Raw genomic sequence first — 25,516 nt, 5'->3', positions numbered from 1 at the left:
TTTTTTTAGTCTTGTATATTTGTCACTTTGCGATTTTGGTCCTCTATATTTTCAGATTTCAATTTTAGTCCGCTATCTTTATTTTTTTGGCAATTTAGTCTTTTTTCTGATGTGACGCTGATGTGGAGCTGATGTGGAGCTGATGTGTATAGTTTCACGTAAGCATTTTCGAATAAAAAAGACTAAAATTGACAGAAATCGAAACATGTAAGACTAAAACTAAAATATGAAAATATGAAGGACCGAAATCGCAAAATGACAAACATAAAAAACTAAATTTACAGTTTTCCTATCAATTAAAGCAACAGTTACGTGAATAAAATAAGCAAAAAATGTGGGTACGAAAATTAAAGAAATTGAAATATGCTTTGGGCTTTAACTGCATATGCATGAGACTTTTGGGACAATTTGCAAAGTTTTTTTTTTTTTTGGGAAGATTAGAACTAAATTAGAAGCCACCCTCTCCAAATGTTGCACATTTTTTGTAGTCAAATTTTTATTATGGTTGGTTTCTAGAGAAACTTTATATATGGTCTTATAATTTTGTCACTTGCGATTTTGATATTCTACATTATCAAATTTCAATATTAATGTTATAATGTATTTTTTTTATAATTTAAATCATTTTTCAGTGTTGATATGACACTGTATGCATCCGCGTCACATTAACATTGTATTGCTTCTATTTCCGCGTCAAGTCGAAAAAAAAACTAAAATTATCAAAACAAATAAAAAATATACTATAACTAAAATTTGACAACATAAAAAAATAAAACCGCAAATAAAAAAAACATATAATACCAAAAAAAAAAAATTTCTCCGGTTTTATGATTTTTTTTGAAGGTAAATCGATTAATTCATGAATACTTGAAAATTTATATAAAAATAAAATGTAATTTTTTTAATCAAGATTTGCTGCTATGATTTATCATTTATCTTTCATTGCAACTCTTCTGCGTCTCGGTTAAGAACCACACTTTTATTAGTCATTGCTCGATATTGATGTAGAACAATTGAGTTATCGTTTAATTTCGGATTTTTTTTTAAAAAAAATCCTCATTTTCTATCATTGATGATTTCAAAGGTTTTTCTTCCTATTTTAATGTTTCGATTTCTCCATTATGTGTCGTTTGGATAATAAATTTATGATAATTGAGTTAAAGTATTAATTACTATCTTCTTTTTATCTTGTTTGGTCATTTTATTCACATCACACACACAATACGTGTGCTAACTACTAAAATAATTATTATAATCGACCAATGTTGAGTCCGTATTTTAAAATTTAACATTTTTTTAAATTTTAGTGGTTGAATATTTTTCAAATAATACATGTCGAATGGATACACAATTTCTTTGAAATACAACTATTTGAAAATTAAAGACAGATTCATGAAACATATTTATTGAATATATAGGTATATATATTTTTTTGAGCAAAACATATAGGTATATTAAAAAACAAAACATTAAAAAAGTAGTAAACTATCAAACAAAATAAATTAGTCTAAATTCAACTCGAATACAAATAAATATTATTTCGAACCTACTCGAAAAGCTCGCTAACAACCTCAATCCAATTACACCAAGTACCAACTACAAGTAGAAGTATAGACTATAGAACGAGTGTTTTGTATTTGTAAATACTAAATTGTAAGTTAATGATTTAAAGGGAAAAAAAAAAAGCATGGTCGGAAATTGAATTGTTGGCACTAAAATATACGTAAGGTCAAAAATGTGTTTTAAGTCACGCATGAAACGTGAGAAGTGAGAACGCGGCGCACATCACTGACCGAATCCCTACATATATTATACCCACGAAGCTCGCAAGAAAATCATCATTCATCCGCCACCGCAAACCTCTCTTAAATCCCCCCCGAATCCGAATCCGAATCCGAATCGACATCATCACCATTTCTGATTCTGTCTTCTGGGTTTCGTGTTTCGACATCATCTATAGATTCCCAGGTCGCAAGAAGACATTGTTACGAGGCGGCCAAATTTTGTCCTGTGAAGTGAATTGAAGCTGGGCCCACAGGAATCCAAGCGAACCGTCATCTACCGCTTCTTGCACGATCCTTATCTACTCATCGCCTCTCTCCCTCTTTAGATAGATTTTCTTCTTGGAGCGCGGGTTTACACATACCGCAGAAATCCGCCAGTTGTAGTCCAGCATAATATTTTCTTGTTATTATATATTTTTATCATTGCTGTTCTTATCCATTTTTTCTTTCTCCTCCTCCTCCCTCACTTTGATTCATTATCCATTTTGGGGGTTTATTTTATTCTATCTTTTTCTTTCAGACCCCTCGAGCCATCGTTGTGCTGGTAGGCTTAATCTGCATCTGGCAGGTTCGAGGGGCTGATATTGGTTACTTGTTTGTACGACATGGCGTTGGTTTCTTCTTTTCTTGAGATTTTTCAGAGGCCCACGATGGTGGATCTGTTCTTTGAGCTGATTGAGTTCATGTCCCCCATCTGGATTGCTCTGGTCGTTGGAGTTTTTGTGGGTTGGGCGTGGAAGCCTAAATGGGCTAATCATAACATCGAGATTGTTGAATCTACTTCAAATAAAGAAGGGCCGAAGGCAGATGGTTCATTATCTTCGTCGAGATCGGAAACGGTGTTTCCACAATTATATGCTTCGATGCCAAGCTTGAGCTCATTGAAACTTCAATTACCCAGTTACGTTTCTTGGTTACCTGATTCTGGTCTTGAGAAGGAAAGCTCTTCATTACCTTCGGTTTCAAGTCCTAATTTAAGGTTGGCTCCGAAGCTTTTGATTTCTTAACACTTTATAAACTTGTGCAGTTGTTGGTTAGATCTTTTGAAGCCATTGTTAGTATTTTATACAATTATGAATGCAGTTAATATCTCTTGACAAGTTGAAATGTATGTAACCAGTTCGTCGAAGTTGGAGAATGGGAAATCAAGCATTATGAATTGGGATGATTTTAAACATTTTCATAATTTGGTTGAGGAAAAAGATGGGGGTCCTGCTTGGATCCAGATGATGGATAGATCAACGCCCAGTATGAGCTACCAAGCTTGGAGAAGAGATCCCGAGGTACAATTCTTTGCAGATTGTGTATCTGTATTCTAGACATTGTAGTTTTGCTAAATTTTGTTGTAGGATTGAGTTTTCTCTGCTTTCTTGTGGTTGTAATGATGTGGTTGTAATGATGATCGATGCTATTGTTCTGGATTTCTTGTGATTGTACTGATGATTTGTGCAATCATGTGAGTTTTCACTTCTCTCTTGTGATTTTATGGCTGGTGTGTGCAGTCATGTGATTTTGCACTACTTGTGATTTTATTGATGATTTGTGCGGTTATGTGATGGGGCAATTTTTTTTCATTTCGTATAGACCGGACCCCCGCAATATCGTAGCAGAACTGTTTATGAAGATGTGACACCTGAGATGTTGAGGGATTTCTTCTGGGATGATGAGTTTAGGTCGGAATGGGATGATATGCTAATACACCATGAAACTTTGGATGAATGCCCCACCACAGGGACGATGCATGTTCAATGGGTGCGCAAGGTAGGAACAACTTTTGGTTTTCTTATGTTTTTTTTATGCTATTTGTTCTTTCGGTTGCACCATGGGATATTGACCAAATTCTTAATGGTTTGGTGCTGCAGTTTCCCTTCTTTTGTAGTGACAGAGAATACATCATAGGTCGCCGAATTTGGCAATCTGGAAGTGCTTATTATTGTGTAACAAAGGTGAGAGAAAAAAATATTATTGACTAAACAGTTACACCTCGAGTTCATATTGTAGTTGTTGAGATTCTCAGAGTAATGGCTTGCTGTTGTTTGATAAGTTGAAATCTTTCTTATTCTCAGCATTAGGCTTAAAACTTGCTATTCTTGGACGGGTTGAATTGTTCAGCAACTTTAGTTTATTTATGGTCATGGTCTCTACCACAATATTTATGGGATTCTTGGTGTAGTCTGCATGATGCTCTATGTGAGCTGCAATTTTTTGCTCTTGTGCTTCTTTTGCTCCAGACAACCCAGTCCTGGGATAATAAATCTGTTCACCACTAGAGACTTGGTGCAACCAACTTGAGAGAGAAACGATATCCATTTTGTTTTAGGGGTCATCAACTACTCATGTTTATATATACCAAAGTGTCAGGGCGTTCTCTATTGTTTTGTCTTTTTCAAGAGAAGACGTTAGTAAAGCAAATAATACTTGTCAGAAGGCTTGAGCATCGCGAGTTCACTTTTTGTGTTGTGTATTTTTTTTCCTGCTCGTTTGTCGATTTAGCTCGGCATATTATTGATGAAGTGTCAGTTTACTTGCATAAATATAAGAGGAAAGGGGATGGAGGAACACATATTTATCCTTTCCTTCCTTTAAATTGGAACCATATATTCCAATATTTGAAATGCTATATGTGCTATCTAGAGGAATTGGTACCCCAATCTTATGTTATATTAAAGACATTACTACAAGAAATGAGATTCGTGCAGCTATGAAATGAATGCAATCTAGGTTTATCAGCTGTTACATTTTTTTCTTAAATCATGTAGCAACTTGTGTACCTTTCAGACGATATTCATGTTCATTTGTTTTCGTGTTGACAGGGATTGCCGTCGTCCTCTGTTCCCCGTCGCAGTAAACCAAGGCGTGTAGATTTGTATTATTCTAGTTGGTGCATCCGCGCAGGTATTAATTTTCTGTGGCATAACTCCAACACGATTTCATGCACATTCTAAATTCTAAATTTACCAAAATCCCAGCCCGAATCAACACTTGCTAGTCTGAGTGGTAAGAGTTCGTTTTCCCTCAAGTAAGGTCTCCAAGTCGAGTCTACTTTCCCGCAATATGGTCACACTGAGCTCGACTTTGGATTAGATTAGAACCATGCCTTGATTACCACCCGACTTGATGACCCTCATCGAGCAGGAAGTAGACCTGCCGGGTACCGCGCAAGGGCTTTCGTTTCGCGGCCTGGTTCGATTATACATGCAATTAATGAGCCTAAACTAGGGGTTTGCTTACTAGCCCTCCTGCCAGCTTGCAACAGCCGATTTGGAGTACTTGCTTTCCTACATGGAAGAGATAGAACTAACTTGGCCTATTCCCAACCCCATCTTGGCTATGGATCTTAAGGGGCGTATAAACCAACTAAAAACCCAATTTTTTAAACCGTTTCCACAATGTTGAAATTTCTGAAATAAGAAATTGAAGTTACTGAACTGATTTTTCTCCTTGAACTTTGTAATTCAGCTGAGTCAAAGAGAGATGGTCGAACAACTGCTTCGGAGATTCTCCTGTTCCATCATGAAGACATGGGTATTCCTTGGGAGATTGCGAAACTAGGTGTGCGTCAAGGCATGTGGGGTGCCGTCAAGAAAATCGAGCCTGGGTTGCGTGCGTACCAGAAGCACAGGGAATCTGGAGCAACTCTCTCTCGCAGCGCCTTGATGGCTCAAGTAAACACTAAAGTTTGCGTAGACTCATTAGAATCCTAGAGAATGGCTCCGACAGTTCATCAATTGTCGAGCCTCATTATTCAAAGGAGGGCAAGCACTCGAGAGGTGGGATACCAAAGATGTTAGTTATTGGAGGGGCCATTGCTCTAGCTTGTTCTTTTGATGGAGGGATCTTGACCAAGGCTGTTATATTTGGAGTTGCAAGAAGATTTGCCAACATCGGTAGGAGGTTGTAACCGAAGAGCTCCCGATGATGTTTCGTGGGCTCGTGGTCAAGGGCAGTTCCCTCAACCCCAGTGCAAACGCTCGAATACCGCCTCTTCTTTGCTGAAATTCTTATTCACGCTCCATTGTGTACAAGCAAGAAAGGGTTCTATATATATAGCTCATAGCTTCTTGACGCTGATTTCATTCAAAGTCTTATTTTGAAATAATTTCAATTTTGAGAAATTTGAGTTATGTCTGAAAAACAAAATAGCAGGGTTGGTAGCAGTTGGATATTCAATAATTTTCTTTTGTTAGTGGGATTCAATGTGGATGATAGCTCTGGTTAGAAGCATGATTACCCACGATCCCAAGCCGAGCAAACAAACATCTAAACTAATATTTATGATTAATTAACACAAATATTTGTTATAATATTAATAATAATTGGGAAACAAATATACAAACAATGCACATGTATTGCAACTTCAAATCGATGCTTTTAACCATTTCTAATTAAATTATTAAAAGATCAAAAGCTCAACTGTAGGTGATTTGTATGCTCTGATTGTCTGGACATTAGACACAGAAACCAATTTATTTTTGACGTTTTCCCTTTTTCTGATTATGCCAGGCCACCACATCTCCATTCTATACTTCTAAAATATAATACAAGTATATAAATACCATAATTTCGTCGGGAAATTTATATCTGTTCACCACTTGCATAATTAGAGCTCAAAAGGCTGAATTATTGATTTGCTTCTTATTCTCTCTTTCTTTCATGGTAGTAGGATAAACAGCATGAAACAAGTTTTGTGCGACAAGTTCGTCCAAAATATGTTGGTCGATGGAATCAGATTCTTAATCATTATTACCCCAAACGCTCACTTATTTCACATACTCACGCCATTTACTTCTTTAATTTTTCCCACTCATCCGAATTTTAGTTCTGAAAAATAAAATGTCATAAGCTACTGAGATGTCTTACAAGCAGTACTCAGTTTCTAGGACGTTAAGATAACCTCAGACAAGTCACAAGTGGATCGGAAAATAGGTAATACAAGTAAACATTTAAACTTTCACCTCTGAAAATGAAAATACAAAACTCACTGCAAAAAATGATATTATAAATATAATTAATCACTACATGATCTTATAAATACTCGTTAATTACTATTACACTATATACATATTCGCAAACACAAGTTTGTGTGTGTGATGCACGATAAAAAATCGAAGTTTACTTCATTGTCTCGGCACCAGTTTATATATTTTTTTTAAAAAATATAAAGATGGAATCATAATCGATATTTTTCAGAAACAAGCATGAGCTTATTTTAATGGCTAAAAGATAAGCATCATTTTGTGCCACAAAGCAACCCATTGTCAAATTTTTATTGGACGAAAAAATTTCGATCCAAGTTGACTGAAAGACTACAAAAAACATGCGAAGGCTTTGGGTTATGGTGGTTTCCCACACATTGGCAATTGGCATTCCCCACACAATAATAGCCGTGAATTGGAAATTAATACCACTACGACGTCGTTTAGCGGGGAGGAGAGAAAAAATCTCCGACCTCATGAAATCAAGGCCTCTAATATTTTTTTTTATTCGCATATTACTCGGCCACTATTGTCGCGACACGTGTCGGCCAGGCAGTATTACAAATTAGGAAGCTCCTCTTCGTTTCCTCAATCATTCACAGCAGCTTCAGTTTCAGCAGAGAGCAAAACCGCCATAGCGAGCTTGTCTCTCGACTCTCTTTACTGTTTTACAGGTAGAATTGTAACGATTTTCCTTCATTTTTTCGGCGAAGATTTTTATCGGATTTCGTGTTTGTTTCTGATGATTCGGTTCCTAATCTTATGATTTACAGAATCTTAACTGTTTATTCAAATTTTATGATTTACGCTGCTTGTTACGAGGTGTTTGCATTTTTTTTTTTCTGTTGGTAATGTTACTTAATTCAAGTCCTGAGTCTAAATTCTCTGAAGTCTAGGAAGTATCGCCCGCTTAGTTTGAAAACCTGAAGTTTTTGGCTTACTTTGAGAAGTATGATTTTGATTTTTTAAGTTTTGGTGGCATTTGCAGTTGTAATTGTCCTTACGTGTGTTTTATTGTTCAGAGTGAGGTGTTAGGGATGGCAGCTGTGACGGCTTCGCACTTTGTGTCACATATAAATGGCGGAGCAACTACCGTTGATACCAAAACAAACTTGGCCCAGATAGACCTGAGGAACCAAACCGTGACTCACAGTGGGTTGAGATCAGTAAACAGGATTGATACCAGTGGGAAAGTCACTACTTCGAAACTATCCAGATGCGCTGTAAACAAAACTGAGAAGGACAAGCCATCAGGGACTATTATCTGTGGAGCGGGTATGTCTGTGGCTTTGGTGTCGACTGAGGTTGCTCCATGGTGTAAAACCGGCGGGCTTGGTGATGTTTTGGGAGGGTTGCCTCCAGCTTTGGCGGTACGCATCCTTCTTTCTTTGCTCGCTCAAGTGGAAGTCATGATGGTTTTGATCACTACTTGTACTATCCTCTAATAATCTTATGAAATTGAATTTATCATCCAGGCACTTGGACATAGAGTGATGACAATTTGTCCACGTTATGATCAGTATAAAGATGCGTGGGACACTAATGTGCTTGTTGAGGTTAATTCTTTTGCTGGGTTGCATGATTGTGCATTTTCTATTTGAAGGTTCATTGTCTTAATCATGAACTAATTGCAGATAAAAGTTGGAGACAGAGTCGAGACCGTCAGATTTTTCCACTGCTACAAACGTGGAGTTGATCGTGTTTTTGTTGATCATCCTTGGTTCTTGGAGAAAGTAAGAAAATTATGCAATTTGAATATGAGGCTCGTTAGCTGTACTGTGTAGCTTGATCATTGGTTGATTGGCTTTTGATGTTTGTGATTATGTACGTCAAAAGGTTTGGGGAAAAACAAAGTCAAAGCTTTATGGCCCAAAGGCTGGATCAGATTACGAAGACAATCAACTTCGATTCAACTTATTGTGCCAAGTGAGTCTATTTTCTGTCAATTTTGGGAGTCAATGGAATTTGGATACATGGTACTTGATTTTTCTAGTGTCAGTGTTAATGTATTTCATTGTTGTTTCTTATTTATTTATTGATGGAAAGAGGTGAAGACCGCGTAATTCCATGCTTCTAAAAAAATTTGCTTCTAGTATTCTAAGCTATATGTTAATTCGAAAATTTAATCTAGTGTTGTACATATAATTTACCACCAATGCATTCCACCATTTTGTATTACGGATATCCATCATTCCATCCAGACCCACCATGTATTTTCTCATTTTCTTACACTTCTTTTCACTCATTTTTATACATTCACTTATTTGATATGCTCTCCGTGTGACATTTTCAGGCTGCTATAGAAGCTACTAGAGTATTGAGTCTGAATAGCAGCAAATATTTCTCAGGACCATATGGTATGTGTTGAAATTTGATCTAGATGAAGCACTACAGGATACAAATAAGGTAATTAAAATTTGTGTGATCGTCCTTTTTTCAATTATAGGAGAGGATGTTGTTTTCATTGCCAATGACTGGCATACCGCTTTGCTTCCATGCTACCTCAAGAGTATGTATCAATCCAGAGGACTATACATGAACGCCAAGGTGAAAAAATTTTACTTTCTTAGTGTGGAATGAAGATAACAATGGCAATATTATTGCAACATTTTAGTTCTGATGCATCTCTAAAATGGTTCCAGGTTGTTTTCTGCATCCACAACATTGCCTATCAAGGAAGATTCAAATTCTCAGATTTCTCGCTTCTCAATCTTCCTGATCAATTCAAAAGTTCTTTCGATTTCATGGATGGGTACATATAATACAAAACTATTTCTCCGTTTCTCGTTGATTCATACTTTTGGATTTGTGGTATTCTATCTAGGTATCATAGTAAGATGTCTTCACTTCTCGGCATAAGTATTTCCCTTTGTAGTTTAGTTTGTTGACCTTCGGTACTTATCTGTTGGCCTTCATGACCTATCTCCTGTCAACACCTGTAGACTTTGGATATTTGATTCAGGCCTCTGTTGTTCGGACTTTTGAACAAATGTAAAGGTGTATATTGAAAACATGAAACTGTTCTGATCCCTAGTCCATTTGCCCAAGTGTTTGGATTAAGGGTAATACGAGATTGTGGATAAATAAGTTGTAGTCTTCACAATTGAAGGTAATTCTATCAGGAGCCCAAATTTGTCGGTTTGTATGATTGTCCATAACTGTTGCAGGTATGATAAACCTGTGAAGGGAAGGAAAATAAACTGGATGAAGGCTGGAATTTTAGAATCAAACAGACTTGTGACTGTCAGCCCATACTATGGCCAAGAACTTATTTCTGGGCCTGCAAAAGGTGTAGAATGTGATACGTATATACGCACCGTTGGCTTATCTGGCATCACAAATGGCATGGATGTTCAAGAGTGGAATCCCACCTCTGATAAATACATTAGTTATCATTATGACATCACTACTGTAAGATCCTATACTTTCTTTTGTACTTGTACTGACAATATTGACACCATAGCGAGGTTACCATAGAATAGATATTTTAAATCTTGTTTTATTTAATATTTATTCATTTTCTCACCATCTCTGTTCCTTGAACGTGATTTCTTGTTGGAATCTAACTTTCAGGTTATGGATGCCAAGCCATTAATAAAGGAAGCTCTTCAAGCTGAAGTGGGGTTGCCTATAGACAGGAATATCCCTGTACTCGGATTTATTGGCAGACTCGAGGAGCAAAAAGGCTCAGATATTCTCGTCGCTGCCATTTCTAGGTTCATAGGGATGGATGTTCAAATAATAATCCTGGTAAGTGATAAATTAATCTGCATACATGCTCAATGCTTTTGCAAACAATTGATGAAGTGCAAGATTAGGTTTAATGATTTTATCCATCCTTTTTTTCAGGGAACTGGCAAGAAGAAGTTTGAGGAACAGATTCAACAACTTGAAGTGTTGTACCCTGAAAAAGCTAGGGGAGTGGCCAAATTCAATGTTCCCTTGGCTCACATGATAACTGCTGGCGCAGATTTTATGTTGATTCCAAGTAGATTTGAGCCTTGTGGACTCATTCAGTTACATGCCATGCGATATGGAACTGTAAGACTTTAGCTCCAAATATTAATTTTAAGAAACTGTACATTTTTTTGGCTGCAAATTGTTTATAACAAGTTCAGTTCGCTCAGCTTCATAACATGACCTCAAGATATAACTGCTTTTATCAGATACCAATCTGTTCATCAACTGGTGGTTTAGTTGATACGGTGAAAGAAGGATATACAGGTTTCCATATGGGAGATTTTAACATTGAGGTATGTTAGACTCGTGAATTTAGGGCTTATTTAGTCACTTTCCCTTTCAGGATTCAAATTATATCACTTTTGTGTGTGTATGCATGTGCAGTGTGAAACTGTAGACCCAGCCGATGTGCTGAAGATAGCAACAGCTGTTGGAAGAGCTCTCATGGTCTACGGAACCCAAGCATTCACGGAAATGATAAAAAACTGCATGTCACAAGATTTCTCCTGGAAGGTACCCATCAATCAAACCCCTAAAATTGTGTTTGATTTCTTTCTTTAGTTTTCAGTTCGATTTGTCAACAATGAAATGAGAATATGTAAAAAGGATTTGTGTTTGTGCAACTCATGGGATGTGACGACTCTTTACAGGGACCTGCTAAGAAGTGGGAGTCGTTGCTACTAAGTCTGGGTGTTTCCGGTGGTGAGTCCGAAGTTGACGGGAGGAAATTGCTCCACTCGCCAAGGAAAATGTTCCGACACCTTGAGAGCTCTAGATTTATTTGTTATCTTCACTAAATAAATTCAACAGGCTTATGAAATGGAGTACTCTTAATCTTCAGGAACAACGGTGGTCTGTGTAGTAACCGGTTGTTTTTTATTAGCGTTTGGTGGTCTTATGGGAGATTTATGCATATATATATAAATAATAGTGGAGCAGCATTAACTTACAAAATGTTTTGAGAGTAGTTTTGTTTCTGAGAGGCAAAGCTCTTTTGTTTTAAGCTCAATTATTGTATAGTAAAGTATTCATTGAAATTTATGATAAGAGAATGGCATAACATATCAAATATGAAGGAAATTGCAGCAATTCAAGGGACATTTACCTCCAACATAAATTTAGAAACAGATTTTCACACATTCAAATTACTATTTGGCATTCTTTTGTGACGGTTCAAAGTACTATGTATTACGCATGTTAAGTTTACTACCTTCTAAAAAACGAAAAAAAGGGTTACATTACATTTACAACTGCACGCCGGTGAGTTCTATACGGTAAAAAACTATTTCTTTCTTCTCAATTATATAGTGCATTTTTTTCTTTTTTATTTGTTTCAATCATATGCCATATTTTAAAAAAAAATTTACACTTTTTTACTAACATATCCATATTAACTACACATTGAAAATTGTGCAATCATTTTTAAATACATTAAATAAAGATAAAATAGAAAGTTTGTATAAAAATTATTTTTTCAATGATTTTTCTTAATCTGCGTGAAAAAAACGTACAACTATGTGAAGTTATGTCTCTAAAATTTGATAAATAATTATTGTAAGATTAAAAAAAATGTTTTAACGAACTAATTTTGGAAAAAAATAATTTTGTTTAATCTAGTTTTGATAAATATTTGGCCAATGCAAGCATTATCACGTAAAATAAGAATTCTAACCATTGTCGCAAATCGGTTTTTGTTATTTAGGATTAAAATGTAAATAGCAAGTTAAATGACGTCAGACCAAACATTTATTACATGGACTAACCCATTTTTTGAGTAAAAGTCAGTAATGTTGCGTTGCTGGAAGGAAGAAAAGAAGTAAATGCACCCTTAAATAAATAAATAAATAAATAAAGACGAAATAATTAAATAATATATTCAAAAAAATATTCTGAATAAATGATTACCATCACCATATAGGAAATAGCCGTTGGGAGAGGATATATGAATGTCAATTCAATTGCACAAAACTTAAAAAGTCCCAAGGGAATTCGAACGATTTTTTTTAAAAATAAATAAATAAATCGAAAGGACCACTTAATTACCTTTTGTCGAAAAGTAATGTTGTCCTTTAAATTTTGTGGAACTTTTAGGATAGAGCAATGCTACATGTATAACTAAATTTGTACATCAATTTGTACAACACAAAAAATTCAATACAAAAATTTTATTTATCAAAATTTCATGATAAATTGAATGTAAAATATCGCGATATAATAGAAAAATCTCACGATATATTTGTTATAAATATCGTTGTACACGATATATGTTGTACCTCTAGCATTATTCTTTACAATATTCATTTAATTTATGAGATAAGAACTATATATTGATTGGCATTTTAAAATTTTATAATGATGATAAATTAAATATAATACTATAAATAATGTAGCCCGAGGGCTAAGAAGTTCGTAGCGGGTCTTACCAAATCTTTTGAGTTTTGTGTTCAAATTTAGAAAATGTTATTGTTACGAGGTTCTGAAAAATATAAATTATACTAATATCGATGGCCCCTTTAATGTGTTGCATTTTGCAGATACCCACTACACATTTTATTTTGGCGGATATATCACCTCTACTTTTATCTTTTAGCACTTCCCCTTTTTCGTATTTATCAATTTACTTTTTCCTCAACAAAAAACGAAATATGAAAAAAAAAATTGAAATAAAACTATTATCGGGCTTCATAAAAATTTTAAGACATAAACATTCACCTTAAACAATTTGAAATGTTCACCGGTCTATTTTATTTTATTTTAGACATAAGATATGATCCCTTTTTTCAATGAAAATATGTGAAAATATGTGAAAATAATGACATCACACTAATATGTGAAAATATGTTCAAGAAATGACATTACACAAATGACAAGTTATTCAACTGAAGAGTAAATTTATTAATAATAATAATAATAATAATAATAATAATAATAACAAAAACAACAACGTATCAAAAAATAACAAAAAATATATTTTCTACTTCAATAATTTTTCTATTCTAAACGCCTTATATAAAACATTCGATATAACTATTTTGGAAAAACCATTTTAATTTTGCATATAGAGTATATAAATCAAATTAACTTTATTCTGGTTAAATTAATTCAATTAAATTTTTTGAAAATAAATTCTCGTACTTTTATCCAAAAATATTCACGTACATTTGGAGAAAAGTTTTCTACGGTTTTGCCCATACCAAAGTTTTACACATGCATCAATTTTTTTATTTTTATTTTTATAATCGATGACAAAAAACATCAAGAAGATACATTCAACTATATCTTTGTTCAACAACCATTCAAGATTTTCGTAATTTTTTTACAAAAATGCAACAATTTGAACTTGGGTCTTGATTTCTTAAGCTTCATAAACTCAAATTTTCTGTGTAGAAGAGCATACACATATCCAAGGGATATGTTAATGAATCTTTTCTCTTGAAAACAAATGGAATAATGATATATTGATTGGGCCACTTTGTCCTAAATGAATGATGAATCAATCTCTTTACTCTTAAATAACCATAAAATGTGTGTTGTGTATTAACATCGATTATACATTTATGGCCAACAAAAAAAGCAACCCCCTTATTTTGACATTTTGAGTATATTCTCAACCTTTTAGCCAAGCAAAAACACTTTTCTCTTTCCATAAAAAAAACACTTTTCTTTTTTCAAGGGTGTATACGTGCTTGTTGACAATGTATACTAAACAATTTTGAACGTATTGTTTATTATGTGTAAGCAAACCTTTTGTCCATCAATCCATGTTATTGTTTTTCGAGTAGGCATATTAATTAGGTTTAAAAAAAGGAAAAAAAAAACAAAAAAAACAAGGGGTTGTTTTAAGGGGGAATTAATGATAGTCAACCAAAGTGAGCACAAAATACAAAGAAGAGAGAAAGATTGGTAATAAATGTAAAGTGCATCTTCCCTTGCCCAAATACCAACCATTCAATTCTTGAATCCCCACATATCCCCCTCTCCATTCTACTCTGCTAGTGCTCACTCACTCACTTATGGACCTTCGATACTCTTCCACTCCATTAGCATTAATGCTTCTCATTTCAGGTACTTTTGCTGTTTATTCTCTATGTAATATGCATTGCATTGCATTCTTTCTTGAAAATCTAGCATTTTTCTTGGAGAAAAGAATGGATTTTGAGCTGTGGATGCTTGTTTATTCTCATTCTTATGGATAAATGGGTGGTTGCAGTGTCGGTGTTCTTCACGGCGGCGTGGTCTCTGGGAATCAACTACGGCCAGATAGCGAACAATCTCCCCAACCCGAAAGCGGTGGTGCCACTCCTCAAATCCATGGGCGTCACCAGGCTGAAGCTCTACGACGCCGATCCACACGTTCTCAAGGCCTTCGCCAACACCGGAGTCGAATTCATTGTTGGTCTGGGAAACGAGTACTTGGCGCAAATGAAGGACCCGAAGCAAGCTCAAGCTTGGGTAAACAACAACGTTAAATGCTACTTGCCGGCCACCAAAATCACCTGCATTGTGGTCGGGAACGAAGTTCTCACGTCCAACGACACCAGTTACTCTGCCAATCTTTTCCCCGCCATGGAAAACATACACAATTCCCTTGTTGCCGTCAACCTCGACAAGCAAGTCATGGTGACCACCGCCCACAATTTGGGTGTTTTGGAAGTTTCGTATCCTCCCTCTTCCGGCGCGTTTCGCCGAGATCTGAATCAGAAATTGTCCTGCATCCTCGACTTCAATTGCAAAGTGGGATCTCCGTTTCTGATCAACGCGTATCCGTATTTCGCGTACAAGGCCGACCCCAAGCAAGTGCCGTTGGACTTCGTGCTGTTCGAGTCCGGCTCCGGAATCGTGGACCCTGTTTCCGGTCTGCACTATGACAATATGTTGTTTGCTCAGATCGACGCCGTCCATTCGGCATTGCAGAAGATTGGGTACAAAAACGTTCGCTTGCAGATCTCGGAAACTGGGTGGCCTTCGAAAGGCGACAACGATGAGCCCGGAGCATCGCCGGAAAATGCCAGAAAGTACAACGGGAACTTGCTGAAGCTGATGTCGGAGAAGAAAGGGACGCCATTGAACCCAAATTCGGACTTGAACATCTACGTGTTTGCTTTGTTCAACGAGAACTTGAAGACCGGCCCGACCTCCGAGAAGAACTTTGGGCTATTGAAGCCCGATGGGACACCGGTATACGACCTGGGTTTCAATTTGACGGGGCTATTGAGTAGTAATACGACGGGCTCGAGTGGCGGAAGCTCCGGCGGCACGACGCCGCCTGGTTATTTCCCGGCGGGAAACCCTCCCAACGGTTACCTCTCTATCACTGCAGATGATGCGGTTAGTATTGTTTATTATTATTATTATTATTTTTTTCCAAAACAAGAAAGAAAATTAATACTTCACCTGCCTCATTTTCTACATCGATTGCGACTAACGTGCGCCGAAGTGTGTACTTTTAGCAAATACCCAGCCCAAACTAATACTAAAACCATTTTAAAACTGTGTAAATTTATTTTAAAAAAATCAGTAACATAGTTTAAAAGGAGGTATTTTTACTTAACTTACTATATTTCATTTTTTAAAAAAGAAGAAGACGTATTTGTTTAAAAATATATATTTTAATAGAAGGAAGATATGTGTTGGGTGGCAACAAGTGGGTGTCACTTGTCAGTCCTATCAACATGTAAATGATAACTAGACAGTATATGTAAGTGTGTGTGTGTCTTATTATGGGTGTGGGCATGTGAATCCAGTTTCAGTGTCCCAATATTGATTTTTTTACAACTTATGCTTACTTTTTCCAGCCTGTCAAATTTTGGTGCAAATATTCTAAAGAACTGGGGATGTGAAAAATTGAAAATGTGTTATGAAATCTGAAATGTCATTTAAGATCCATGGATTGATATTCTTGTAGGGCAATTTTGCAGTAAACTTATGGTAAAAAAAAATTGTTTTAGGTGGGCATGTGTAGTGATTAATTGGTACTGTGTGTGAGATGCAGGAGAGGCCTCCATTTCATGGTGCATTATCGATCTTGTGCCTCATGGTCTTGACCATGCTGCAATATCAACTCTGATTCTATTTTAAATCACAAGCCCTCAAAAGGGGTTTCATTCACCACTCTTCGTGGAGAAAATAACATTCGAGTCTTTAAACTTGGAGACCACATGAAAAAAGAGGAAATTCGACGATGAGAACCCCAACCATGGCGAAACCAGCTGCCTTCAAGTTTGGATTGAATGTTGTACTGCTGATGATAAAGATGGCGCCTTCTCTTTTGTTATTATTATTATTTCGTTGTGTTTTTTTTCTGTGGGGTTATGAATTATTATAGAGAAAGCATCTATCTTGTTCACTCAAGTCACATGCTATTGTATTCTACTAGGGAAGTTGTTGGCTATATTAGAATGGATGCGTGGACCGGACCCCATTATCATCTTATGCTTTTATGTACTTTCGTTAGTTTAAGGAATTGATGCATGTTTTTTTAAAAAATAAATAAATAATTATCAACATCATAATGGTTTTAAAAAAAAATAAAAGTAAAAAAATTTCAACATCATAATTAATGCAGGAGACTCTTTTCGTACAGCCCAAACTTACCATGCATTTCCTTCAAATAATTATTTTAAATTTAATCAAATTATGCATAATTTATTTTATTTTTTGTTCAGACGATACAATTTTCATTTTTACTTTATGTGCTTCAACATAATCGTCATTTTTATTTTAAAATAATATCAAAAAAAAGAATTTACAAAATTATTTTTCAGTACCCTTCTCCCCTACTTCAAAATAAAAATAAATAAATTAACCTTTCTCCCCAAACAAACCAAACTCGTAAGGTTAGAGTCCCGATTTCAGAGAGGAATGTAAAACATTTTGTTAGAAAATATTAAAATAAGCTCATAACTACGAATGCAGCTCTCTGCCCTCATTACATGATTTCCATAAAATACGACTAGTCATGAGAATGACAACTAGCAAAGTAGGACAACTCTAAAACTTTGAAATGCCATAGGTTCCAATTAAATTGCCAAAAGATACACACCTCTGGCTCTGGTCATCCAATTATAGACTTTAGATTATCAATGACATGACAATATGATCTCTTCCCTAGCTTACATGACTTCTACCCAAGCTGCTCCTATACTATGGTGCCGCCTTTCAGGAAACTTCTCACGCCCGTTGCTTTGCTTCAACGGCTCTGGCCCTCGCCAACAAAAACGCCATGCTCCATTATCAAAATCCCAATGCGCACAGCTTTAATCTAGACACCAAACTCATTCAGGCAATCAAAATGCCATTTGACTTTCTGATGGTTCTCCCAATGTGCCATTTGATTTAGGTTTAACTCTTTGGTAGAACAACACATAAGCTGCAGATGTCTTGATTTCAGACTCACTTACAGCCGAAACATGAGCATCATCAAAATGATACCAACTTTTGTCGTCAATTAACTGCACGAACATGATAAAAATATGTGATATTTTACAAAAACAAGCCTGGCAACTTAAGGACACAAGTCATACTTACTCTCAAGCAAAGTGTCATATAAAAAGATAATGAAATACAAGGACATTGAATTTAGGATCTAGGGGTATTCCAGCTTCTTTTATTACCTTGCAATAAGCAGAGTAGTGTCCACCACCAAGGCCCCCATAGTGGTTGCTGATAGCATACAGCTCATAAACATGTGAACCTTCAGAGGCATCATTACTCCTTGTGTATCTGCTCAAATCGAGATTTTGAATGGGAAAATTGACAAACGTGTCAAGTTTATTTTTCTGCCATCGGCTGTACGAGAACCGTTTCAAGTGAAAAACAAGCACATCAGGCAACCTCCATAAATCCAACTTTTTACTTGCTTGTCTATGTTCCTTGCATCGAGGACAGTACCTGAACATCACATCATTGAATAAATGATACAACGTAAGAAGATCAGTAGTTCAGACAATGCAGTCAAGTTCGTGGTAACCATATGGTTACAGTATCATACCACATATCATCGGGGCCTAGAGGTTCTTCTTTCAAAAATGCATCCAAGCACGAAAAGAGAGAGATGGCTTCTTGCTTGGTTTTCTTTGCAAGAACCCCAGACTTATGAACCACAGGAAGATCCTTCAGATAGCTAGCAGCATACAAGTCATGCTCTTTTTCGGTCCAGTCCAACATGACTTTTATCAAACGAGCAGGTCTTAGGGGTGAATCCTTCATTATTGGCCTGCATCCATAACCCTTATCATCTGTGATGCAAAGACAGAATGACATCTCCCTGCTGGACATACCCTCCGGCTCTATGCCATCTGTTGATTTGATCGTATGTTCCAATTGGTCACAACTATTCATTTGCTCTTCCCTTGTTGTCAAATCAGAACCATTTTCTTCGCCACTCTGAGTTGCTGAAGTGAAAAATGCTGCTCTTCTAAGAGGGGCAAGCATTTTCTCGACAGCAAGGTCAATATCAGACCCATATTGTGGGTCTTCCAAGACAGTAACTAATGGAGTAAGGAATGGCTTCCTCTCACTGAAGAGAAAAGTGTGTTAAATCAACAAATGCGGAAGGAAAATAAAAAATCATTTGACAATTTTCCTGCAAAGGACGATATAATCATAAAAAATAAAAACAGCTCCACAACCAATATGAGTAACTTACGATTCCTGGTACCGATGGCAAATCTCTATTCTGGTTAAATCTGCCTCTGTTTTGAGGAGTCTGTAGGCAACTATATACTCTTCGTCTTTTATATCAGACAAAGGTTCAGAAGGATTTTCCAAATACCGATAAATGCGATGTTCATAGACCTACATATCAAAAGTTGGTTTCAAATAACAGGGGGAGTGAAAGATCTATGCTCATCGTCCGCTCATTAGCAGGAAAGGAATGCAGAAAAAACTACCTCAGCAAGGAGCAGATATTCATCACTACGTAGGCAGCATGTCACAGCCAAAGCCTGGATAAGATCTTTGCAGCATCCTTGCTTTAAAACAGTAACTGTGAATGGCATAGGAAGCCCACTTCCATCACCATAAAATACTGTTACTGTCATTGACCGAGTAGCCGTTGAAGGAAGAGGCAAGGACAAGTACATAAAGGGATCAAATGTTATGGATATCTTGTCACAAACTGGGCAAACCAATGTTGATTTGTATTGACCCTGAAAATTTCCCACATGTAACGGATGTTATAGAAGAAAATATTCCGCAAATATAAACTCTAAAGAAATTTCTTTTAGAAAGTAAAACAAAGACATAATCATAAGATGGAATTTCCAAACTGTGATCATACTGTTTTTTTGGGGAAAAAAATGATTAGGTGAAAAACGCCGAATCTTGGTACTGTACACCCAAAAATTTATATGAACTAGGAAAGTGCACGTGCGCACGTGTGTAATCAACCATTGAAAAACATGAGTAAGAAATTTAGATAATATTTAAATTATTGGTGGACTAACAAAGAATAAGATGAGAGGGTTTCATTAACACACAATAAGATTAATTAATGGTGGAACAACAAAGAAAAAAATGAGGGGCACAAGAGGAAATTGAAAGTGGTATATTTATATTATTATATATGTTAGATAGATAAAGGAATTTTAAACTAGTCTAATACATCCCAAGAGCACAATTTGACCTTGATCAAAGCTTTGAGCTCAGAGAATGTAGATCACATCAGTACAAAGAGAGAGAGAATTTAACTCGGTATAATTTCAACCAACTCATCTACCAAACATGCAATCTATATAATAGCTCTTGCAGATTGACAGAATGCAAATCTTGCTAATGTCATTTTAGCTATGCAGGAGAGTAAATTAAATAAACACAATATGGAAGCATAGACCAACAGACGAACAAAACGTTTAAAATTTAGCTTCAGTGAACCATAGCGAGAAATTTTCCAGAAAATACTTAGAAAACCGACCCCGTGACTAGTTCTATAAAGGTCATCCTGCATCTGTTGGTTACAAGAATGATAACGTGCTAAGGAAAAAACAAGCACTACAGACAACTGCATGAAAGAGCAAAATTTCTGATAGAGTACACAGATGGACACTGATATCACCATCCAATTTCTTCGGCTTTAAAAATCTAGACAAGCGAACCTAAAAGCTAATAATGCTTTAACTGCACCTAGGAACAAGATTATTCACCTGACAAATATCTACAATCACTGAATCATTTCTGGCCTTGTGATACCTCCAAAATTCATCAGCAACTTCCTTATCTGGCCGACCATCAAAATCCTTCGTTTCAATATAAGGTTTCTGTTTAACACGATTCAAATCTTCATGCAGCCCATCAAGCAAAAATGCAAGTAGTTCCTGATTGAAAATAAATAAATAAATTGTTACCAAGACAAACAGAGTAAATTATCACTGAAGAGAAAAGGCTTGTACATTTCCTCAGAAAAAAATTTATATGACAACTCCACCATAACGGTGCTAAAAAAATCATTTGATTAGAACTAAAAACCATGATAAAAAAGCACATAAATCCTATTATTGCTAATTGCCTTGAGTAGGATAGAAAATTAATTATTTCAAAATACTAAGAATCACATCAGATCAGTCAGTAGAAACTATGAACTGAAGCAGTATATCAAGAATCGAGAACCAATCAAATAAGTGAATCTATCAAAAGAACAGATATGGTCATGATCAAGTAACTTGCGAGAAAATTGCCCATATACATCAAAAAGTTTAACATACTAACATCAATAATCCACTGAAGTATGAAAAGCAGGAAAAAAGAAGTAATACAGATACAGACATCACAATGATTTCTTGCCCAAAATTCCACGAAGATCCAATCCTCCTTACCTGTGAATCATGCTGGTTATACCCACTAAACTGAGGAGCAAAACGAGCAAGTTTCCCCTTAAATGCACGAGGTGCAACAGGGGTTCGCCCAGAGGACCAGAGTTTCCTCAATAACTCACCAAATGAAAGCGCAAGCTCTCCCTGCAGAGAAAAAAACAAGTGGTCAGGACACCTGAAAAAAATACACAGTAAACAAAACTGTGCACAAAAGAGGACAGCAATTACATGCATCCCTAAAGGGTTTTGCCTGTTGATTTCATCACTGTAATCTTGCAAGAAGTACTCAACGAGGTGCTGTGTATGAGCTAAACACTGAATTGAACTATTCATGAAGCAAGTGTTCCCCAAATTTTGCAATCCTGCCAAACCTCCTGTATCTCCTCTACGTGATGGCTTCAAATTTTCATGTCCATCCTCCATATCTCCATACGAGGATGTAAAAGTACTTCTTTGATATATGTCGGAGCTGTAACTAGTTGAATACCCATTGGTCATAGTTGGGCCACCGGCAATTGAGATAGGCGATCTTCTAGGTTCAACGGGAACCAGGGCCAAGCCATTCCCAGTTGAATCCACGCCAAATTCATCAATTGGCACCTCAAGAAGAATCTACAATGCATCAGAGACCAGCGAGAAAGACTTTAATATTATCCTAGCCGATCCCACACTCAGTTACAGTAGATTACAATGCATGTATAGTGAAACCATGAATATTGTCAGGTTTGGAAGAATTTATAAAAATGATAATTCCAACTTTTCAAAACATGCAGGCTGTAGATTTGACCATTTCACAATTTGACAACTACAGCTTGAATAAAAATCATACATAAAGGGGTCTTTTAGAACAATAAATTTGGTATTGCATCTACTCAAATTATATTTTTCTTAACCCTCAAATAGATACATAAGAAAACTAAGAAAAAACAGAAAAAAAACAATGAAAGACAACAACCATTGATATTAAAATGAAATTTTTCTAGACGTGGAACAAAAAATTTCAATAGTTTTCTCAATCGAACTAAACAAATCAAGACATAATTTTGACGTAATACAGTCCATGTCAAAATCCCATGCCTGACATTTGCATTATTTCTAAACAACTTTACTAGGATTAAAGCAGCAATCAAAGTATTCAACTACTTCATGGAGTACTTTACTCTTGGTTGTTTCATCCCATGTTAGAAGAACTGACAGGCCATTTAAAGCATATACAAAAGCATTTCTACCTTACAACCCATACTCCTGCGCTGTATTTTAGTACATCCAAGTATTTCTTAGAACACAAATTATTTCAGAAGAAAGTTTCAAGGCAAACAATTGGTATTAGATTGTTTTGTCTTCTAACTTCGACCAATAAGATTTCCAGTGTATATTGAAAAAAGCCAAGAGAAACTCTTCAGCTGGCCATAATCGAACCTCATCAGCTATCAGAAAATAAAATCTAAGTCTAATAAACTTTTGAAGACCATATGTTAAAAAGACGGTATAGTCCACATATGGAGTTACATGCATTACATAACCTAACAAACTGACAATAAGGGACAGAAAGTATGTTTCTTTTCCAATATTAACATTGTATCATGGGCTTACGTCTTGATCCATCTGCAAATTAGACTCCTCCATGGTTTGATTCGAAGAAATCAATATGGTTTGCTGCTGCTTATTGAAGAAGTCCCAGATATGTACCTGCGTGACTTTTAAGATGAAATAAAAACAAAACCATAATCTTTATACCATCAACGTAGGTACCAGACTTCTGTTACTGCTTCAACAAACCTTTTCTGTGTCTAAACCTTTAAGTCGACAAACTTTCTCGTAGAGTTCACGTACAGAAGCCTGATATACAAAATATGTAAGATGTGGCTCATAAATCATGACAAAAAAGATTTATTTCAGATACACAAAAATGTGAGACGTAACTAAACTAAATCGGCCAAATTCTTTCCTCAAGAGTTTCTTCCTGGGACAAAATTAATGATAATTCTCATTATGTCAAACCAACATACAGAGATTTTCAAGAAACAAGAAAGAATCCCATCAAGTTCTTGTTTATCCACATGGGAAAGGGCAATTACTATGTAATATTCACCTTTTCGAAAGTCAAGTGAACCTCAAAAGCTTGTGCAAATTCATATTCTACAGGGGGAAAGGTTGTAGATTTATAATAGCCTACACATAATGATAACAAATTCTATAACTATTTGCATGAAAAAATTGGAATTAGCCCAATCATGGGCCAAGGTTCCAGAAACTGGTATAACAATAACCTATTTTTGCAAAGTCAATGAAGAAAGGCAAGTATTCATTGATTTGTTCAAACTAAACTGTTATGATATACCTAATGAAATATTACTCCTTTGTGTGCATCAACCACAAATGTAAATACAAAGAAAGACCTAAAGTACACTTGAGATATTACCTTTTTACTTAGCTTTAAAACTACTTCACTCTGATCTCTGGAGTCGGTTAACTTGAGGCACAGGGGGTAGACCTCCACAATAAAGTGCTTCTGCTGATCCCCAACAGAAATCATCTGTCGTGGCAATGATGGTCCTCCTTTGTACCTAAGAATGCAAGAAATAACAGACATTCATCAAACAGGACAAGTGGAAATCAGTAATGAAGCCTCCTACCCTCTCAAACAACACAAAGGATGAGCCTTTACCAAAGTAGTACCAGTATGCAAAAGTTGAAACATGAAAAAAAAACGAGAAAAGAATCAACCAAATCATGACTGCATGCAGTAGGTTACCATCTGCAAGTGCTTCTTAAAGTTCTTTATAGTTTTTCTTGATGAGAATGAAGAAATACAATATAACTTCAAAATTATTGTCTTAAGAAGGACTCCTAATATTTGAACCTTTCTCGAGGATATAGCTGTGCATTATTTTTGAAATATATGAAATTAAAAGCAATTTGCATTTACAGTCCAATGATTACCACTTCAAAAGCTTATCCCAGACATCTTGAGGAACCAAGTCATAATCCAGTCCCTCTTCAAGGCATCTTCGAAGCTCCGGATCATCATCTTTGGCGTCCCTTCCATTTACAACAATGTCGCTATTATCAATTGGTCCAGGCCTATCTTCCGTATTTGATGATGCCGCATATACAGATTTGACAGAACGATTGTCAAATGGATAAGTGTCGGCCATGAGGCCGGTATACTTCTGCCAGGCCACGAACCACCTGTAAAAATAGGTGTAATTATCATTCAGAAGACAACACCAAGCACGGAATCAAACAGTCGATGAAACAGGAACTAAGAGAAAAAAAAATACACATTACGAATCATTTGAAGTAGACTATAAGTTAACAAGCAAAAGAAATTACCGTCTCGAAATGACATAATACAAATTTCCCTCGCGCAAATTAGCCTCTGCTTTGGCGGTCAATTCCTGCACAATCCTCCTCTCTTCCTCGGGCTTGCATGGCAACTCTATAGATCCATTCTCCATCATGTAATGACACCCCGATGAATCTGGAATCGTCATGATCTAAAGTGAAAACAAGAGAAAAACAAATCTCAAGTCCCCAATCACATCAATTCGACGAAAAGAAATCAAAATTCGGAAGAATGAAGTAATCGAACCCACCTCGTATCAGACGGAGATGGGGAAACAGTAGAAACAAGAAGAAAATTAAAAAAAATATATCAAATAAGAATTCGCATACAAGTTTACCTCAAAAAAAAAAAAAAGAATTCGCATACAAGTATATATATGCGACGAGAGAATTGAGGAAGGAACCCTAGATTAGAGGCAACAACAAATTCGGAATTGGATCGCGAAGGGGAATGAATCTAGAGAGGTCTGTGTGTACGTAATTCGAGACTTTTTCCCCGATCTTTGCTTTTCTCCCTGTTTGTCTTAGTTGGCATTTTAAAGGCCACACACCCACCTACCGATGTTTTATGTGGCCTGCACCCCACAATTTTTTTTAACTAAAATTTTAAAACACCATTATTCGATTAACTATTATTAAT

General features: G+C 36.0%; 3 protein-coding genes and 1 pseudogene across 6 annotated transcripts; 3 read left to right on the top strand and 1 right to left on the bottom strand.

Annotated features, from left to right (window-relative positions):
* The first annotated feature begins 1,834 nt into the window (after positions 1–1,834).
* On the top strand, positions 1,835–5,899 carry LOC140873679 (uncharacterized; annotated as a pseudogene).
* A 1,389-nt stretch (positions 5,900–7,288) lies between these two features.
* On the top strand, positions 7,289–11,791 carry LOC140873626 (granule-bound starch synthase 1, chloroplastic/amyloplastic). Its single transcript, XM_073276813.1, is given in 15 exon segments — positions 7,289–7,434; positions 7,783–8,130; positions 8,236–8,316; positions 8,395–8,493; positions 8,597–8,686; positions 9,054–9,117; positions 9,207–9,307; positions 9,403–9,512; positions 9,928–10,171; positions 10,334–10,510; positions 10,610–10,801; positions 10,927–11,013; positions 11,105–11,233; positions 11,371–11,440; positions 11,443–11,791. Coding segments are annotated over 14 exon segments (1,821 nt in total). The 5' UTR covers positions 7,289–7,434; positions 7,783–7,797; the 3' UTR covers positions 11,487–11,791.
* A 2,811-nt stretch (positions 11,792–14,602) lies between these two features.
* Positions 14,603–17,171, top strand: LOC140873752 (glucan endo-1,3-beta-glucosidase 11-like). Its single transcript, XM_073276991.1, has 3 exons — positions 14,603–14,785; positions 14,931–16,048; positions 16,713–17,171. The coding sequence occupies exons 1-3, from the start codon at positions 14,734–14,736 to the stop codon at positions 16,785–16,787; spliced, it is 1,245 nt and encodes a 414-aa protein (XP_073133092.1). The 5' UTR covers positions 14,603–14,733; the 3' UTR covers positions 16,788–17,171.
* Positions 17,172–17,711: 540 nt separating this feature from the next.
* LOC140873634 (ubiquitin carboxyl-terminal hydrolase 9-like) lies at positions 17,712–25,409 on the bottom strand. Of its 4 annotated transcripts, none has more exons than XM_073276824.1 (14): positions 25,215–25,409; positions 24,865–25,028; positions 24,472–24,720; positions 23,951–24,095; positions 23,308–23,367; positions 23,122–23,217; positions 21,757–22,140; positions 21,532–21,672; positions 20,863–21,033; positions 19,612–19,869; positions 19,368–19,516; positions 18,711–19,238; positions 18,334–18,610; positions 17,712–18,171 (listed from the first exon to the last, which is right to left on the bottom strand). In XM_073276824.1, exons 1-14 carry the CDS (start codon positions 25,239–25,241, stop codon positions 18,007–18,009), a joined length of 2,814 nt encoding a protein of 937 aa, XP_073132925.1. In that variant the 5' UTR covers positions 25,242–25,409; the 3' UTR covers positions 17,712–18,006. The 4 variants fall into 4 exon arrangements, with proteins under 4 accessions (XP_073132925.1, XP_073132926.1, XP_073132927.1 ...); XM_073276825.1 differs by having other exon boundaries at positions 25,128–25,408; XM_073276826.1 differs by having other exon boundaries at positions 25,244–25,403.
* Positions 25,410–25,516: the final 107 nt, after the last annotated feature.

This window comes from Henckelia pumila, unplaced genomic scaffold (assembly GCF_033568475.1).
Source record: "Henckelia pumila isolate YLH828 unplaced genomic scaffold, ASM3356847v2 CTG_80:::fragment_1, whole genome shotgun sequence".
Lineage (NCBI taxonomy): Eukaryota > Viridiplantae > Streptophyta > Magnoliopsida > Lamiales > Gesneriaceae > Henckelia > Henckelia pumila.
This window is presented reverse-complemented; position numbering and strand designations above follow the sequence as displayed.

Excerpts from the sequence above, each read along its gene's own strand:
- LOC140873634 (XM_073276824.1), bottom strand. The coding sequence starts at position 25,241 with ATGCGAATTCTTTTTTTTTTTTTTGAG. Across the intron at positions 23,368-23,950 it reads TTTTAAAGCTAAGTAAAAAG|GCTTCTGTACGTGAACTCTA; the intron begins GTAATATCTCAA and ends TTTGTATATCAG. Across the intron at positions 21,673-21,756 it reads AAAACCCTTTAGGGATGCAT|GGAGAGCTTGCGCTTTCATT; the intron begins GTAATTGCTGTC and ends TTTTCTCTGCAG.
- LOC140873752 (XM_073276991.1), top strand. The coding sequence starts at position 14,734 with ATGGACCTTCGATACTCTTCCACTCCATTAGCATTAATGCTTCTCATT. Across the intron at positions 14,786-14,930 it reads ATTAATGCTTCTCATTTCAG|TGTCGGTGTTCTTCACGGCG; the intron begins GTACTTTTGCTG and ends GGGTGGTTGCAG. Across the intron at positions 16,049-16,712 it reads CTATCACTGCAGATGATGCG|GAGAGGCCTCCATTTCATGG; the intron begins GTTAGTATTGTT and ends TGTGAGATGCAG.